At 47.0% G+C, this 15,828-nt stretch overlaps 2 protein-coding genes across 3 annotated transcripts in view; one reads left to right on the forward strand and one right to left on the reverse strand.

The window, feature by feature from the left end:
- The window catches only part of BLTP3A (bridge-like lipid transfer protein family member 3A), a 55,988-nt gene extending 49,766 nt beyond the window's left edge, over positions 1–6,222 (forward strand). The window contains exons 19-21 of the mRNA XM_084611378.1: positions 365–473; positions 1,028–1,143; positions 2,757–6,222. Coding sequence (XP_084467504.1) covers positions 365–473; positions 1,028–1,143; positions 2,757–2,882 — 351 coding nt within the window. The 3' untranslated portion in view covers positions 2,883–6,222. The remainder of the gene's footprint in view (positions 1–364; positions 474–1,027; positions 1,144–2,756) is intronic.
- Positions 6,223–7,385: 1,163 nt separating this feature from the next.
- TAF11 (TATA-box binding protein associated factor 11) lies at positions 7,386–12,486 on the reverse strand. 2 transcript variants are annotated; one of them, XM_084611380.1, is made up of 5 exons: positions 12,210–12,486; positions 10,386–10,534; positions 9,804–9,891; positions 9,419–9,515; positions 7,386–8,294 (listed from the first exon to the last, which is right to left on the reverse strand). In XM_084611380.1, the coding sequence occupies exons 1-5, from the start codon at positions 12,450–12,452 to the stop codon at positions 8,164–8,166; spliced, it is 708 nt and encodes a 235-aa protein (XP_084467506.1). In that variant the 5' UTR covers positions 12,453–12,486; the 3' UTR covers positions 7,386–8,163. The 2 variants fall into 2 exon arrangements, with proteins under 2 accessions (XP_084467506.1, XP_084467505.1); XM_084611379.1 differs by having other exon boundaries at positions 10,386–10,537.
- Positions 12,487–15,828: the final 3,342 nt, after the last annotated feature.

Genomic DNA, 15,828 nt, shown 5'->3' on the forward strand with positions numbered 1-15,828 from the left:
TGCAGATTATTAAGGGCCAATATTGATGAATTTTGATGGAGGTTTGAATCTGGGACATGCAAGATAGTAACTATGAGATGTGGCTTTCAGGGGGTTTGTGGTGAGAGACTGACCCAGGTTGTCTTCAGGGCTGTGACTGAATTCCGTTTTGCCACCCAGAAGGCTTTCTGCAAAGATAACTAAGGGTTACATGAAGCCCTTGTGCAAAGGCATTCTCTTCCGTTTAATGGTCAGCCCTGGATGGGATCTGGAAATGCCAGAAGCAGTAACATGGCTACTGTGAGGGCTTGCGAGGAAATCCTTTGCTGCATTGCCCTATTTCAGAGTTGTACGTGGCAGCTGATAATTGTTGTTTGTTTTGCAGGATGACAGCCCTCGGGTGTACCCTACCTCTCCTGGCACCATCCCCATAACCTTGGTGGTGGATCATATTGTTGTGATGCGCAGCGATGATGGAGTGTTCTCAGTAACAGGTCAGTAAAGTAGAGAAGCCTTGATTCTCCTTCCTTCACCACCATTACTGGAGACTAGAACACTCTGCAGTGATTCCTGCTGGTAGAGACTGGAACTGAAATCTGCCTCTGCTGTGTGAGGCTAGAGCTGGAGTATCTGATCAGCATCCAGTGTTCCCTTATTCTCTGCAACCACTTCTGCTGGAACAGGCTAAGAATATTATGTCCCCTGTTATGTCCAAGCACCCCTCTCCTACAATACTCCAATATTCTCATATGCATCCACACCTACTGGTGTAGCTTCTTGCTTGTTCACAAACTTTTGCTGGAGATTATAAATTAGAAGCTCGAGGCAGCATTGGTGTAATTGTTAAAATGGGACTGGAAGTTTCTTGGTTCTGGTTGTTATTGTCACTGACTTGTGAAGACTGACCAAGTAGCTTCTTTTTGTGCATCAGTACAGGCATCTTTAAAAAGGGGATAATACTTATGTCTGTACAGCATTTGGAGACCCTTTTATGAAAAGTACTTCATGGTATAAGTGAACATATGAGTATTTCTGTGTTGCTTTCAAGCTGCACAAAAGGAGGGACTATCTTTAAAGAAAAAGTCTGAGCAAGGTCTGAAGGAAAAGAAGGTCCCAGTAAAGAGACTCTTGGCAGTTCCAGCAGGAGCAGTACATGAACAACAGGTAAGCCATTTCTGCATGTTTCCTTCCAGACAAATAGACAATAGCTTGTGTCCCAGACAGCTGGCTGCAGACGAGAAAATACAGGGTTGGGAAATGTAAGGCCTATACATGCATGTCTCTTTCCTTATCAAGGGTGTTTATAGACAGGAAGCACTAATGTTCTCTTGTGAGAGTAATCAGGATTCAGTTCCCATCCCACCTTTCACACTCAACCCAGAATCAAAAGCAATACCTTCATCACCCTGCAGCAAACTCTCCTGATCACTTTCACGAACCTTGTTTTCTGAGGGGATTCATCTTTCGGCCACCTGTCCAATCCCTGAATGGAAGATGTTCTTTCAGATGCGGGGACTTTTAGAAAGTAGGTCGTAAGCAACCACAGAATGAGTCCTTCAGACATGAGACTTTCCAGGTAACATGGAGCCTTCTGCTTAATTCTCTCACTGTTTAATATGATCTTCCATTTTATTTGATCCAAACATCTGGAACCCAAATAATTGTGTATCGCAAACAAGCAAAAACAACCTCCACTTTTTATTGCCCTTCCTTTACACAGGCATTACTAGATAATCTGATAATTGGCTATTGAAAAATGTGCTGAAGGAAGCAATGTGGTCTTGTGGATGAGGTGCTGAACTGGGATTCAGGAGGCCTGGCTCTGCCATTGGCCTGCTGAGTGACCTTGGGCAAGTCAGTTCTCCACTCTGTGCCTCTATTTCCCTTCCCACTCTTTGCCTTATCTAGTTAGGTTGTAATCTGTTCGGGGCAGGGACTGCCTCTGATTTTGTGTGTGGGTGTGTAGCACGTAGCATAATGGATTGGTGATCACAACTGGAACCCCTAGGTGCTACAGTAATACAATAATAGTAATTAATTTCCTGATCCTACTGAAGTCAGTGGGAGCAGGATTGAGGCCTAAATTCTGAATGAAAGAATAACACAGTTCAAGGAAGACCCATAAATAAACATGATTGTCCAAGACATTGTTGACATTAGCCTTGCCATATGCTGTGAAGCCGTGCAAGGGATTCTGAGGGCTATATGTATAATAGGTAGCTTCAGTCAAGGAGGTAGAAACAGATGTGACTGAATTAAGGAGAGGTTCCTGGTGTCCTCACATGAGGAGTCGTGTTAACTTTAGTATGCCTGCTTATGAGGATAAGGATAATTCACATATGTAAGGGTGCAGAATGGAGCCCAATATTTGTCCCTCTGCCTTCCCTGCAAATATAGTTGGGTGATGCACATTGTTGTGCAGGAAAATCCCTTCCTGCTGCAAGTCTGTTCACATGTCTAGAAGTGGGGTGGGAATCCATGGAGATCGGTGACCATTAGACTGCCACTGATGACTGTGCAGGCTGAATATAATAATGGTTAGAAAAGGTATTCTAGGAAACAGTTGGAAGTGCATCTGTCAGCAGCTACTCCTGCAAGAAAGCCAAATGGAATCAGTATGTCAGTAGGCTTTGTTTGCTCTCTGGCATGTAGCTGCAGGCCGTCTCCAAGCTCCTGGTTTCATATTCCAATTTGACAGTACTGTGAGAAATCATCAGTCTGGTCTGTTTTGCTTTTTACCTTTTGCAAAATCTTCTCTCTCTCCTCCTCTTTTGTAGCTAAAGGAAGCCCCAGCATTGCAGAAGGAGCTGCACGCCATGAAAATTGCCCTAGCAGAAGCCAATCTGGACATAGGGCGCCTTCTGCAGGAAATTAGGAAATACGATCCCCTCTTCCAGCTTTGACAGCAGAGGCCCAAGGCTGCAGCTGCTCAGGAGGAGCAGAGATCACCACCAGCATCCCGGCGGCTAGTTTGTTAAACTGCTGCTGAGAGGCCAACATCAGCAGAGAGGAATCGCCTTGGGGAATGGAAACCTAATTGCAATTGCAGGATGAACTCTAAGTGGGGTAGAAAGGGAGGAGGCCCTGGCTGGGTGAAGGGAAATGAGCAACAAGGAGCCATCTGGTTCTGGTTTTGCAGCCATTTCCCTCTGTCCTGGCAGTACGGTGCTACACTCTATATCACTGAACCACTGCAGTGCTTAGTCTGCAAGCACAAAATGCAGAACAGTAGTCAAGAGCCAGGCACCCCTGTCTAGTCATCTTACAATGGTGTTGCTGGCCTGCTGTCACACCACCATTGCATCTGCTTCCTTGTTCATGTTGGTTTACAGGGTGGGTGGTGTGGGTGTCTGTACTTCCTTTGCTATCTTCCTGGGTGTTTTTGCCCAAACACACTCACCAAAGAGCACAGGCAAAAGCAATAATGTCAACTTGTCCAGTTAAGCATAGTCAAACAGGGCAGAAGAAGTTTGTTTTTTAGTGAGTGTGTATGATGTGGAAGAAGATGGGATGGAAATGCCGGGGTGATTGGCTGTGAGAGATATGGAAATAACTTCTCCCCATAAGGGAGAGGGAACATGACTTGCAGATGTCCCGCCCGCAGCCTGTCTAGTGAAGTACAAAGTGGAAAAGGGGACTAGAAGAGACCCAACAGTTTGCAGTCCCAGGACAGAACGAAGCCATGTGATACTAGATTTAGGAAGGCACCCTGTTCACACCTGCTGTCCCTGAACCCCACCTCTCACGCTGTGTCCATATACTCTGGCTATTGCCTTTAGCCTTGTGTGAAGGCTGCCAGTTTGAAAAATGACCCTCGCTCATTAGCTGAAACCACGGGCTGAGTTCAGCTTAGTGTTCTCCATGCTAAAGAGGGAGAAATCCAGCCTCTCCTAACGAAAGATGATTTAACCGCTTCTTGAACTGACCCCCGCTTCTTGAACTGACTCAGGCTGAGTGCAGAGTTTATAGGCTAAGAGGTAGGAGAGGAAGAAGGCCTGTAATCTCCCTTTGTGAAGTGTACTACACTCAGACATATCTGACAGGGGTTCACAGACTGATATGGGAGGAAAAGCACTGACAACAACCACCACGCATATTCCAACCTAGTCATGTATTTTGAGCTAGAGATGAATCAAGTGATGTGGAAGTTCCGCTAGGGGCTGATGGTGTATGTTTCATCAGGGTGCTGACACTCAGACTTTTCCTGAGTGGCTTCTGGCTACCTTGGCTGCTTTCCGCTAGTTCTCTGAAGGCAGTGAAAACAGCAGCTGGGTAATGTTCACTCTTAGAAGATGCTAAGTGCTCACCTTCTCCAGGATGCTTCCGTGATGAAGGTGAAGTGGCCAAAGCCACAGTGTGACTTTCTTCATTTAAAATTAAATGGCTTTTGCAGGTAAGAAAACCTAATAGAAGGTGACGTGGGAGTTCATGAAAAGAAGTTATTGATGAAAAGGCCCTTTACAATGTTGCAGGAATCAATTGGTCTTCTAAAGGCTGATAAGTTTGCTATTTCTTCACTTTACTTGGCTGAGCTAGTGCACAGTCTTGGCACTGGGTGAGGAAGCAAATACATGTGTGTCCTTCTTAACTAACTAGGGAATAAACAGAACATGATAGAATCCAGCAGAGCGAGAGAGAGTGATAGAAGAAAGTGCTGGATGGAAGAGTAAGCGGCACAATTTAAGACAGAACCATACACGTGTCAGAATGGAGACTACCCACCCACTGCACTTTATTCTGAGTCTCTTGGATTTTAATGCATTTCAAACTTTTTATGGATTGGATTTCTCCAGATGTATTTTATATTTGTATTAATGCACGATTTGTAATCCATACAACACTTTTTCTAGTGCCTGTAGAACAAACAGATGATCCCCACCCATCTTGATGAATTAAGGTCTGGGGGGTGATCAGAAGGAAGAAAAGGACTTTTAATGTAACCTTTTTTCCCTGCATATTTGTTCCTTTGCTCAATCCTGGACCTATCAGGTGTTTCTCTTTAATAGGGAATTTGTAGTTTAAGCTCTTCAGCTGTAGGGAGGAAGGATGCATGTTTTTATTTGCTCATTTGATGGTTTAGATTTGGAGAGGGTAAAGAACAATGGCTTGGAAAGAGCCAACCATGAATTCCATGCAGATGTCACTCCAAAGTCAGGGTGTGGAAGAAAGGAGAGGAGATGAACAGGATGCCAGAACCCAACACAGACAGCTGCTGTTCTTGGGATAACTTTAAATTCAAAATCTTTTGACTAAATTAGGCAGAAGATGGAACTGAATGGCACACTGTAGTCTTTGACCAGTACATTGAAAAGACAGTAGCCTGCGGGCCAAGACAGCACTGCCTTACTGCTGTAAGATGGAGGACACTATCTCTGCCATCTGCTTGTCTGTCAAGGTCCAACTGCCCAATGCCTAAAAACAGGTATGGCAACAGCCGCAAGAGCCTGACCTTCACTGCGTGCTCTGAGAGCTGGCAATTAGAAATTATTTTGCTTCTGAAGGGAAAATTCTGTTTTAAACAAACAACCTGAGCTGAGCATTAGCCTGAGGCAAACGTCGGGTACTGGAACTCCAGAAGGCTTTGCAGTTGTGGTACAGTCTTTCCTCATCTAAGTCAGCTGTGGTGGCTACTGTGTATTATATCTTGTTTGGCTGCTGTCGTTTTCATACATTCATTTCTGTCCCTGGAAGAGGGGGGCATAGTCCACCATCTCTCTGTAGGAGAATATTACTGCTTTTCCGCAAAAGCATCTTTCCTGTCCTACGCCTCTTCAGAACAGCTCCTGTGATAGGTTATATGTGCATTACTACCTATGCTGAAACATCCTCGAAGGTAGCAGCCCTTGTTTGATCCGATGGGCAGAGAATCTGTTACCAGAAGACTGCACTTTAACTTTGAGCAGTAGTATGGGGATAGACCAACTGGGTATTTCTCCACCACCTTTGCCCTCTGTATGCACAGAATAATTTTAAAATAAAGAAAAGGGGGTTTTAGAAATGCAAGAATTATCTCCTGTGGTGAGGATCACCCTGTCACTAAGCTGAACAGTTTTCTCGTAAGACCGGCACTAATGCTGTAGTGCATCCATTTATCTGTAACCAGACTTGCTGTGAAACTAATGTACAACAGCTAATTGTAGGTGTAAAAGACATCTAATGTTGTGAAGTGAGTGTGTAAAGTCCAAGCTTTTGTTGCAAAGGTGAGGTTGTTGGTCACTTTCATATAAATGGAGGTTAACATTCTTTAGTCCAACTTCTGTGCTTATATGCACACTCCATCTCTTCCTGTTGAAGTAAGGGTACTGCTGCAAGTGCTATTGTGAGGGAGGGGATGCTGATCCCACTGCTTTAATCACAGTGTGCTTGAAAATCACTTCCTCCCTCCCCCCCCTTTTTTTCTTTAAGATGTTCAGAGTCTTTTAGCAGTTTATGAAAGGAGTGATAGGGGAAGGCTTTGCACAGCACTGTTATTTAGCTGCAGTGGCATGAAGCTACTTCCCTTTCTCATCCGCCACTGCAGCCTAAACAGAGCTGGAACTTAGTTTCCCATAGTGTGACCACAGGGGCTTGCATCAGTCAGTATAGGGCTAGGTTCAGGAAAAAACTGGGTGCTTCTCTTTATTTGTATTCTGGTACAATACTGGGACCCTACTTATCAGAGCCTCACGGGGCTCCCTGTTGTATAAAAGCTTCCGCACTGTTGAGGACTGAAGGGAGCAGCTGGACCGGGGGAAAGATAGTGAGGTTGATAAAATATTACTTTGTTTTAAGTGTTATGGGAAGGTTGATTTTTGAAGACTTTGCTCTACTGTTGTATGTTCTATTAAATGAGCTAAATTAATTCTTATAACTGCAGTATTACATTAGAAATGAGTGTGGAGTGCAGTAGCTCTTGTGAGTTTGAGGGCACCACTCTTATCTGCTTATAAACAGGATAGAAGTCTGACTTGAATTTAAGACCTAGTCAGTATTGGAATTTTGTGTTGCAGTTTGACATTTCCATGAGTGCATTTTTTTGGTTCTGTGAACCACCTTTTAAAAAAAAAAAAACCCCACTAAACTTAACCTCGACTGTGTCAGATGTCTGCTTTCTCTAAAGCTGGTTTTCTTAAGTCCTCCAGTAAGTGCAGAACGTGGCTGAATAGCACAAGGCTAAAGGCTGTGGGAGGGTGGGCGACTGTCACCACACAGTATAAGATACCACTGGTAGGGCATTGTTTCAGTACTCCTTTAACTGCTTATGGAATATAGTGCCTGCACGGATCCAGAGACAGACTAAAACCCTACAGCCCCCTCAATGTTACTTAAGGATTAACAGATAAACTGGCGGGGGGGATGGATGCTAAGTCATACAATCAGTGACATTTCATCTGCCCTGTCAATGAGAATGGAAGGGACTACTCAAATCCAGGTCACAAGCTATTTAATTGAACAGCAAGTTTAATAAGTGTTCATTGTATCAAATCCCCCTTTCTATACAGACTATAGATATACCTGTTATAGGAGTAGCCCTCACTCCCCCCCACCCCTCTCTGTAAGTAAAAAGCCTATTGCATTAAAGGCTTTTATCCTTTCTGTTGAAGTGTTTAGCTCTGTTTCACATAGTCATATAAAGTCTGATGGCCCGGACAACATTTCCGGTTCAGTTATTGCCCCTCTCTACCACCGGCACCTTTTATTGCAAGTTGCTTAGGAAGTGTTTAAAGAGAGAACCAAACTTAAGCAGTCACTTGATGAGGTTTGCTAGTGCATGTTGAAATAAGGACTCCTATGGACATGATACAATATAGAGGCCTTTCCTTCCAGGAGTTTAGTACTAAAATACAAACTTAAGTGAACAAGGCTGCTATTTGCACTGCTGTTTCAAAGTTATTCTGAACTTTAACCACAACAGTAATTTTTCATATCTGTCTACCACAAATCGTGGAGAAGTTGTATACGGAAGCATTTCATAGTCCGAGAAACTGGCCACATGCACTCAGTTCAGTTGTGTTTTAAGAAACTTCTCTTTTAGGTTGTTTTAGTACTGGCGCATTAGTTAATACTGCAGACGCTAGAAGTGCAGAAGGTTTGGAAGCTTTCTGCTTAAGCAGCTCTGAGGTGATATGGTTTATATCTAGTAGTCTATTCTCTTCCAGCTTCTCCAGGGTCTCCTGCTTCTTAAACTGCTCTCTAGTTTTCACTTCAATGGAAGGTGATTTTTTTATACTTTGAATTGGGGATCTGCCCCCGTGACTTCAGCCGCCGGACTGCCTCACGCATGTGTTTGGGCTGAAGAGGTGGTAATTCTCCCCACTTCTCACACACATCCAGTGCTAAACAAACCAAAAAACAGTGATTGTTATCAGACTGTTGTCACAGTTAAGTGTCTCAAAGAGGCTTTCAGATAGTAAAAGCTAACATTTCAGCTTTAACTAAGTAAGTTATACTATTCATAAACATTTTCATCAACTTTACATCCACAAAAAAAGCTAGAATTCGTTTCCTTGCAGTGTCTATAATGCCAACTGAGGAGCATTTTACCAATATGTAAGAATCAGAGTGAAACTGACTTATCTGGGTCTCATTGTCCACACTCAGTGAAGGAGACTATAAACACACCCTAACTGGTAAAATTACATTTTATTGAACAGCTGAGGTTATTTAAGTTAATTTCTTAGAACATCCAACAACTTGCCAATGCCCCTTTCTACTTTGACCTGTTAAAATATTCATGGGTTGATTAACTTGAGGAGCACATGTATAGGGACTAATACATGAGACAGGAGATGAGCATATATGGTAGAGATGGAAAGGACCTATTGGATCACTGCATCCATCCCACTCCAATTGCCACATACACAGGCTCATCTCAAAGATACAAGATTGCTTTTATCCAAATTCCTTCATGCAACAGAAGTAATCTGCAGAAACAGCCACAAACAGGGTTCATCATTCCAGCAAAATACCACCTCTACAGGTAAAGGCCAAGTATTTTAATAACAAGTCTGTAAAGATTGGGTGGCTTGAACCAACAGACTACTGTCTCCCCTTCAGATGTACTGTAAACATTTCTAAACAGCTACTTCAGTAGCTCACCCTTCAATGTAGTGTTTCATATAGTAATCTCAGCTCATCAATCAATGGAGATGAAGTTTCAGAAGAATGGATTTATGCTAGTTAAATGTCACCTCCCTTGTGCTGAATTCCTTGCTGATAGCAGAATCAGGGTTCGTGAGGCATCTATTTTTGCCCCTGAAGACACCCATTTCATAATAGGAAGACTGCTGTAAAAACTGTCTTCATTTCTTTAAGTTGTTAGGTACCTTGAAACCACCATGTCATCTCACTTCAAAAGGTTTCCTTGCTCCTTTAATAATCTTTAAACAATATATTTGTAGAGTATTTCTCCCCCACCACCACCCACACACACTTATTAAAATATTCGTCTTGCACTCACCTTCTTCTACCACCTCCCCAGCAAAGACTTTGGAAATCCCAGACATGGCAATAACCACATTCTGAGACACAGAAGTCCCAGTAATGGACTGGACCAGCTTGAGAGAAAAGAAGATAAAATTAAGTGACAAATTTCCCTGCAGCTGAATACTTGGGTTTTTTGTTTTTTTTTTAAAACACTTAAACTAAGCATGAGAAATGCTGAGCCGCACCTATTGAAATCAGCATGAGTGAAGGTTGCTTAATACCTCTTCTGTAGTTGAAAATCTGTGCACTTAAACTGTGATCTAAACTACAATGATGCTCTGTACACTTATTTTTATAAATGCCAAGCTGTCTCTCACCTCATATGTTCCTCTGTGGACTGAGGATTTGCAGAATCTTACCCGTTTAATAGCAGCCTTGGGGAAAGCAGACCGGCGGTACATCTCATAGCGGTTCAGCTGTTCTTCAGAAAAGGAAGAAACCAATATTCTGGAGGAAGGAGGAAACAAATCAGTTATGACAGAAGACAGACTTTTTTCACCTTAAAAAGCAATCTGAAAGGTTCCCCAAACCCATGTAGGGTCTGTTTGCACAGTGTACCCCTTTAGAACACATTTTATGAGGCATAAAGAAGAGCATTGAAAGGAGGGGGTAGATTGTGCCCTACTTAGCTAATGCCCAGGTGTGGGTGCCAAGTAGTAGTAACTGTTCTGCTTTACAAACTGGGACTCAGATCTTCCTTTATCAAGGCAAAGATCAAAGAAACCAACCAGTTACAGAATAGGTTCCAGTGTTTGGCTTAATAAGCCATGACAGTGCATATTACATTCTATAGCACTTGTTATTTCCAGCAGCAAGCTCTGTGCAGTGAATTGGGTGAGCTAAACTCAGTCTGATGAGGAGCAAGTTGTCATAACATAATTAGACAAGGTCCGGTAACCAAACTTGGCATCACATGAATTAGGAATTTAAGGTGTACTCACTGCATTTTCTGAATCTCATCTTCATCTACTTTCTGCTTCTTCTCTTTCTTCTCTTTTATCTCTATTTTTATCTTCTTAGCTGCAGAAGACTGCAATGTAGAGTCCTCAGATTCAGCTGAGGCTAATTCCAAGCCTTCTTGGATGTTCACCTGCTGCAAGAGATTACCATCATTCTGGGAAGGTCTCCGTTATTCAGTTCCAAACTACAGCTCTCAGTACTCAGGGGTTAGTCTGCGTACAGTGCTATTAAGCATCCACATAGCACTATGATAAATATACAACCAACAGAACCCAGATTTTAATCTGCAAGCACAGTTTGGCTGCTATTGCTTTGTTACAACAGCATGTGACCACGAACACAAATCAGAGGACTGTGTGGCTGACTTAGTTTTACCTTTGCCTGGAAATTCAGTCTTTCCTAATGCTCAATTATTTTCTTACACCCTTCCATTCCGGACAGCCTCTGCTCACCCATACAGTGTGAGAGAAAGAGAGAGAGAAAAAGAATGGACTGCCTACCCACACAATGCTAGCAGCATCATATAGTGTCACCAGTTGTACAAAAAAGCTCATGATTTGAAGGCACCCACAAGTACAACACAGGGCATAAGCCCACAGCAGCTGATTGCACTTCAGATCAAAGCCCCTGGGACACAGCAGAAGCTGGAGGAAAATTTCCAGGGGGAAATAACTAGGGCCCTACCAAATCCATGGTCCATTTTGGTCAATTTCACAATCACAGGCTTTAAAAAAAAAAAAAAAAAACCCATAAATTTCATGATTTCATCTATTTAAAATAATTTCACTGTGTTGTAATTGTAGGGGTCCTGACCCAAAAAGTGGTTGGGAGAGGTTGCAAGGTTATTGTAGGGGGGGTTGTGGTACTGCTACCCTGAGTTCTGTGCTGCTGCTGGCAGCCATGCTGCCTTCAGAACTGGGGGGCCAGGAGCCCAGATCTGAAGGCAGAGTTGCCGCCAGTAGCAGTGCAGAAGTAAGGATGGCTATACCATGACACACACCCCACAACTCCTTTTTGGGTCAGGACCAATGTTCTCTTTAATTTTGTACATCCCTGTGCAGACTGAATTTTGTTATGTGCACTAATATAGAGGTGATGTGTGGCAGGGGTGGAGCTCAGGGCTTTGGAGTGTGGGAAGGGTCTCAGGGCTGGGTCAGAGAGTTGGGATGCGGGGAGGGCTCTGGGGTGGGGCCAGAAATAGAGGTTTGGGGTGCAGGAAAGGTTTCCAGGCTAGGGCAGAGAGTTGGAGTGCAGGGGACGCATGGGCTCTGAGGGGTGGTCACCAGGGATGAGGAGTTTGGGGTGCAGGAGACAGCTAGGGCAGATGGGCACAGGGTTGGGGTGCAGGGGGTGAGGGCTCTTGCTGGGGGGTGCAGGCTCCAGGGTGGGGCTGGGGATGAGGGCTCTTGCTGGGGGTGCAGGCTCTAGGGTGGGGCTGGGGATGAGGGGTTTGCGGTGCAGGCTGCCCTGGGGTTGCTGCAGGGAGAGAAGACTCCCCCCAGCCCTCTCTCCCTCCGGCCGCCCAGTGCCATGCAGCTTAGAGGGAATTTAGATCAGGAACCCCACTCTGAGAAACGCTGGTCTCCCTGTGAAATCTGTATAGGATGGGGTAAAAGCACACAAAAGATCAGATTTCAGAGGCTGTGACGCGCCCTTCGTGGCTGTGACTTTGGTAGGGCCTTAGCAAGAGCCAAGCTCGCCAGCTCCGTAATCCCACCCGCTCCATCGCCAGCCCGCCCCTGCCCCTCTCTCTGCCCCCAGAGCTAACCCGACCCCCCACCTCTGCCCCGGGCTCCGCCCCTCACCTCCGCCGCCGGGCAGTCCGCTCTGGGCTCGCTGCCCCCGCCGGGCTCGGCCGCCTCCCGCTCGCTCTTCTCTGCCGCGGCCGGCGGCTCCTCGGAGGCCGCGGGGGCAACCCCCAGCCCTGGGGGCGACGAGGCAGCCGGAAACGTCTCCTGGGTCGAGCCCGGGTCCCCGCTCTCCTCACGACTGCGCTCCCCGGCTTCCGCCATGGCCGCCGGAGAGACGGCGCGCTCTGATGATGCCATCACTACGGCGGCTCCGTGGAGGGGCCGCCCCGCTCCGCCACTTCCGGGAGATTTCTGTCTCCATGGCAACGCAACAGCCCTCGGGGGACGGGGTCTCTGGGGTGGGCGGAGGGGTTAGACTGGGAGTATTGGGGGTAGGGAGATCTTGGTATGGGGAGGGGAGGGAGTATGGTGGGGAGGGCATGGGGGTTGGAGTGGGGGTGTTGGGACAGGTGGGGGAGGGAGGGAGTTTGGGGACTAGGGAGAGCATGGGGGTTGGAGTAGGGGTGTTGGGACAGGTGCGGGAGGGAGGGAGTTTGGGGAGTAGGGAGAGCATGGGGGTTGGAGTAGGGGTGTTGGGACAGGTGGGGGAGGGAGGGAGTTTGGGGACTAGGGAGAGCATGGGGGTTGGAGTAGGGGTGTTGGGACAGGTGCGGGAGGGAGGGAATTTGGGGAGTAGGGAGAGCATGGGGGTTGGAGTAGGGGTGTTGGGACAGGTGGGGGAGGGAGGGAGTTTGGGGAGTAGGGAGAGCATGGGGGTTGGAGTAGGGGTGTTGGGACAGGTGCGGGAGGGAGGGAGTTTGGGGAGTAGGGAGAGCATGGGGGTTGGAGTAGGGGTGTTGGGACAGGTGGGGGAGGGAGTGAGTTTGGGGAGTAGGGAGAGCATGGGGGTTGGTGTAGGGGGGTGTTGGGACAGGTGCGGGAGGGAGGGAGTTTGGGGAGTAGGGAGAGCATGGGGGTTGGAGTAGGGGTGTTGGGACAGGTGGGGGAGGGAGGGAGTTTGGGGACTAGGGAGAGCATGGGGGTTGGAGTAGGGGTGTTGGGACAGGTGCGGGAGGGAGGGAGTTTGGGGAGTAGGGAGAGCATGGGGGTTGGAGTAGGGGTGTTGGGACAGGTGGGGGAGGGAGTGAGTTTGGGGAGTAGGGAGAGCATGGGGGTTGGTGTAGGGGGGTGTTGGGACAGGTGCGGGAGGGAGGGAGTTTGGGGAGTAGGGAGAGCATGGGGGTTGGGACAGGTGAGGGAGGGCATGGGGGTTGGAGCAGGGGTGTTGGGACAGGTGCGGGAGGGAGTGAGTTTGGGGAGTAGGGAGAGCATGGGGGTTGGAGTAGGGGGGTGTTGGGACAGGTGCGGGAGGGAGGGAGTTTGGGGAGTAGGGAGAGCATGGGGGTTGGAGCAGGGGTGTTGGGACAGGTGGGGGAGGGAGGGAGTTTGGGGACTAGGGAGAGCATGGGGGTTGGAGTAGGGGTGTTGGGACAGGTGGGGGAGGGAGAGAGTTTGGGGAGTAGGGAGAGCATGGGGGTTGGAGTAGGGGTGTTGGGACAGGTGGGGGAGGGAGGGAGTTTGGGGACTAGGGAGAGCATGGGGGTTGGAGTAGGGGTGTTGGGACAGGTGCGGGAGGGAGGGAGTTTGGGGAGTAGGGAGAGCATGGGGGTTGGTGTATGGGTGTTGGGACAGGTGCGGGAGGGAGGGAGTTTGGGGAGTAGGGAGAGCATGGGGGTTGGAGTAGGGGTGTTTGGACAGTTGGGGGAGGGAGGGAGTTTGGGGAGTAGGGAGAGCATGGGGGTTGGAGTAGGGGGGTGTTGGGACAGGTGGGGGAGGGAGGGAGTTTGGGGAGTAGGGAGAGCATGGGGGTTGGAGTAGGGGGGTGTTGGGACAGGTGGGGGAGGGAGGGAGTTTGGGGACTAGGGAGAGCATGGGGGTTGGAGTAGGGGTGTTGGGACAGGTGCGGGAGGGAGGGAGTTTGGGGAGTAGGGAGAGCATGGGGGTTGGAGTAGGGGGGCTTGGGACAGGTGGGGAAAGGGAGGGAGTTTGGGGATAGGGAGAGCATGGGGGTTGGGACAGGTGGGGGAGGGGAGGAATTTTGGGGGTAGGGAGGGCATGCGGTGGAGTAGGGAGTATTGGAGTTAGAGAGAAGATGGGGAGCATTGAGGTGAGTGACTCAAGCACCTTCTGTTTCTAGGCACAATGGAGTGCAGGATTATTGCAGGGTTTTGTAATCCTTCATACAAATTTACAAATAAAACATTTCTCATTAAGGCAATATAACACGTTTCCTGCTGACTTTGTTTCTTTGATGAACGAAGCCAGGCGGGATGGCAAAATCCCAGTCAGTAATTTTCTGCATTGTTTCTTTCTAATTGGCCATCCCACTAAACTGCTGTGATCATTAGAATAGTGGTTACGCCAGGAGATGAGCGAATCAGAACTCCTGAGTTGTTTCTAGCTCTGCTTCTGGTCAGTATGTGACTTTTGATGTCACTGAACTTCTTTGTGCCTCAGTTTCCCCCTCTGTAAAATGTGTAATACTTACATTCTTCACAGGGCTGTGATAAGGATTAATTCATGTTTGTGAAGGGCTTTGAGATCCTTGATTGAAAGGTGCTAAATGTGTGACATTTTATTATTTTTTGGACTACAGCGGCTTAGATATTACATCATTCTCCTATGGTACCCCCCCTCCCCCCCACACACTCTGTCTCTCTCTCTCTCCCTTTTCTGTATAGCCCTCATTTCAGAGACCACCCCTCTCTTCTGTATGTCAGAAAGAGAACTTGGGGGATGTAAACGATGACATCCTGTCTGAAACTTTTATTCTGGTATCTGCGCTAGAGGGATGGGGCGTGTTGAGCATACAGATCCCGGAATGAGGCCTTTCACACTCAAAGAGTTCTGCAGCCACTGCTCCTTGCCCCAAAGCTGCATTACAATGCAATCCCACCACTCAGTGTTGACTATCAGGCCCAGAAGTGGCACTCCACTGTCTGCAACTGCTCCATGAACGCTGCCAAGCGCCTTTAATTGTTTTTTGACTGTGTCCCTCAGCAATCTGTCCTCAAAGAAATCCTCATGTTCCTGGTTGTTGTGGTCGTTCCTGAGGGTCTGCAAATACAGAAGAATCATGCATCCTGTATTTGCAACTTTCAGGAGAATAGTGCAGAGCTTTATGGGCTCCATACTTCTGTCAGAGATGGCAAAGACCAAAATGTTCCACACATGTTTGTGGCATATTTTAAAAAAGATGTGAAAATTATGGACTATGGATGGTATTATGGGATGGAGAAAATTGCATTCTGGGCTTCTGACCCCTGGATTCCAGAGGTAATCGGGTGGGGCTGATTGGAGTCATTGCAGCTTGGTAACCCCTCCTGGCCAGCCTGAAGTTCATACAACCCATCACACCATCTTTCCCTAATATATTTTTAAACTGTTGTCTTTATGGATTAATATTCACTAATAATCATAACACAATTTAGAGACTCCCCTTTTGTAAAGCAGGAAAGAGTTAACACTCTCAAGAAAGAAGACTTGATTTTTACTTGATAAACAGATACCTGACATTTCTCAGCATAATGACACTCACATGGGAAAAGCTTCTGACTGAACCAGACGTTCAACT

This window comes from Lepidochelys olivacea (genome assembly GCF_965140295.1).
Source record: "Lepidochelys olivacea isolate rLepOli2 genome assembly, chromosome: 21".
NCBI lineage: Eukaryota > Metazoa > Chordata > Testudines > Cheloniidae > Lepidochelys > Lepidochelys olivacea.

Bases quoted from the DNA above. Each gene is read 5' to 3' on its own strand.
- TAF11 (XM_084611379.1), bottom strand. From the start codon at position 12,452: ATGGCATCATCAGAGCGCGCCGTCTCTCCGGCGGCCATGGCGGAAGCC. The intron at 9,892-10,385 runs GTGAGTACACCT...TCCTTCCTCCAG, and splicing joins GATGAGATTCAGAAAATGCA to AATATTGGTTTCTTCCTTTT. The intron at 8,295-9,418 runs GTGAGTGCAAGA...TGGTTTGTTTAG, and splicing joins TGGGGAGGTGGTAGAAGAAG to CACTGGATGTGTGTGAGAAG.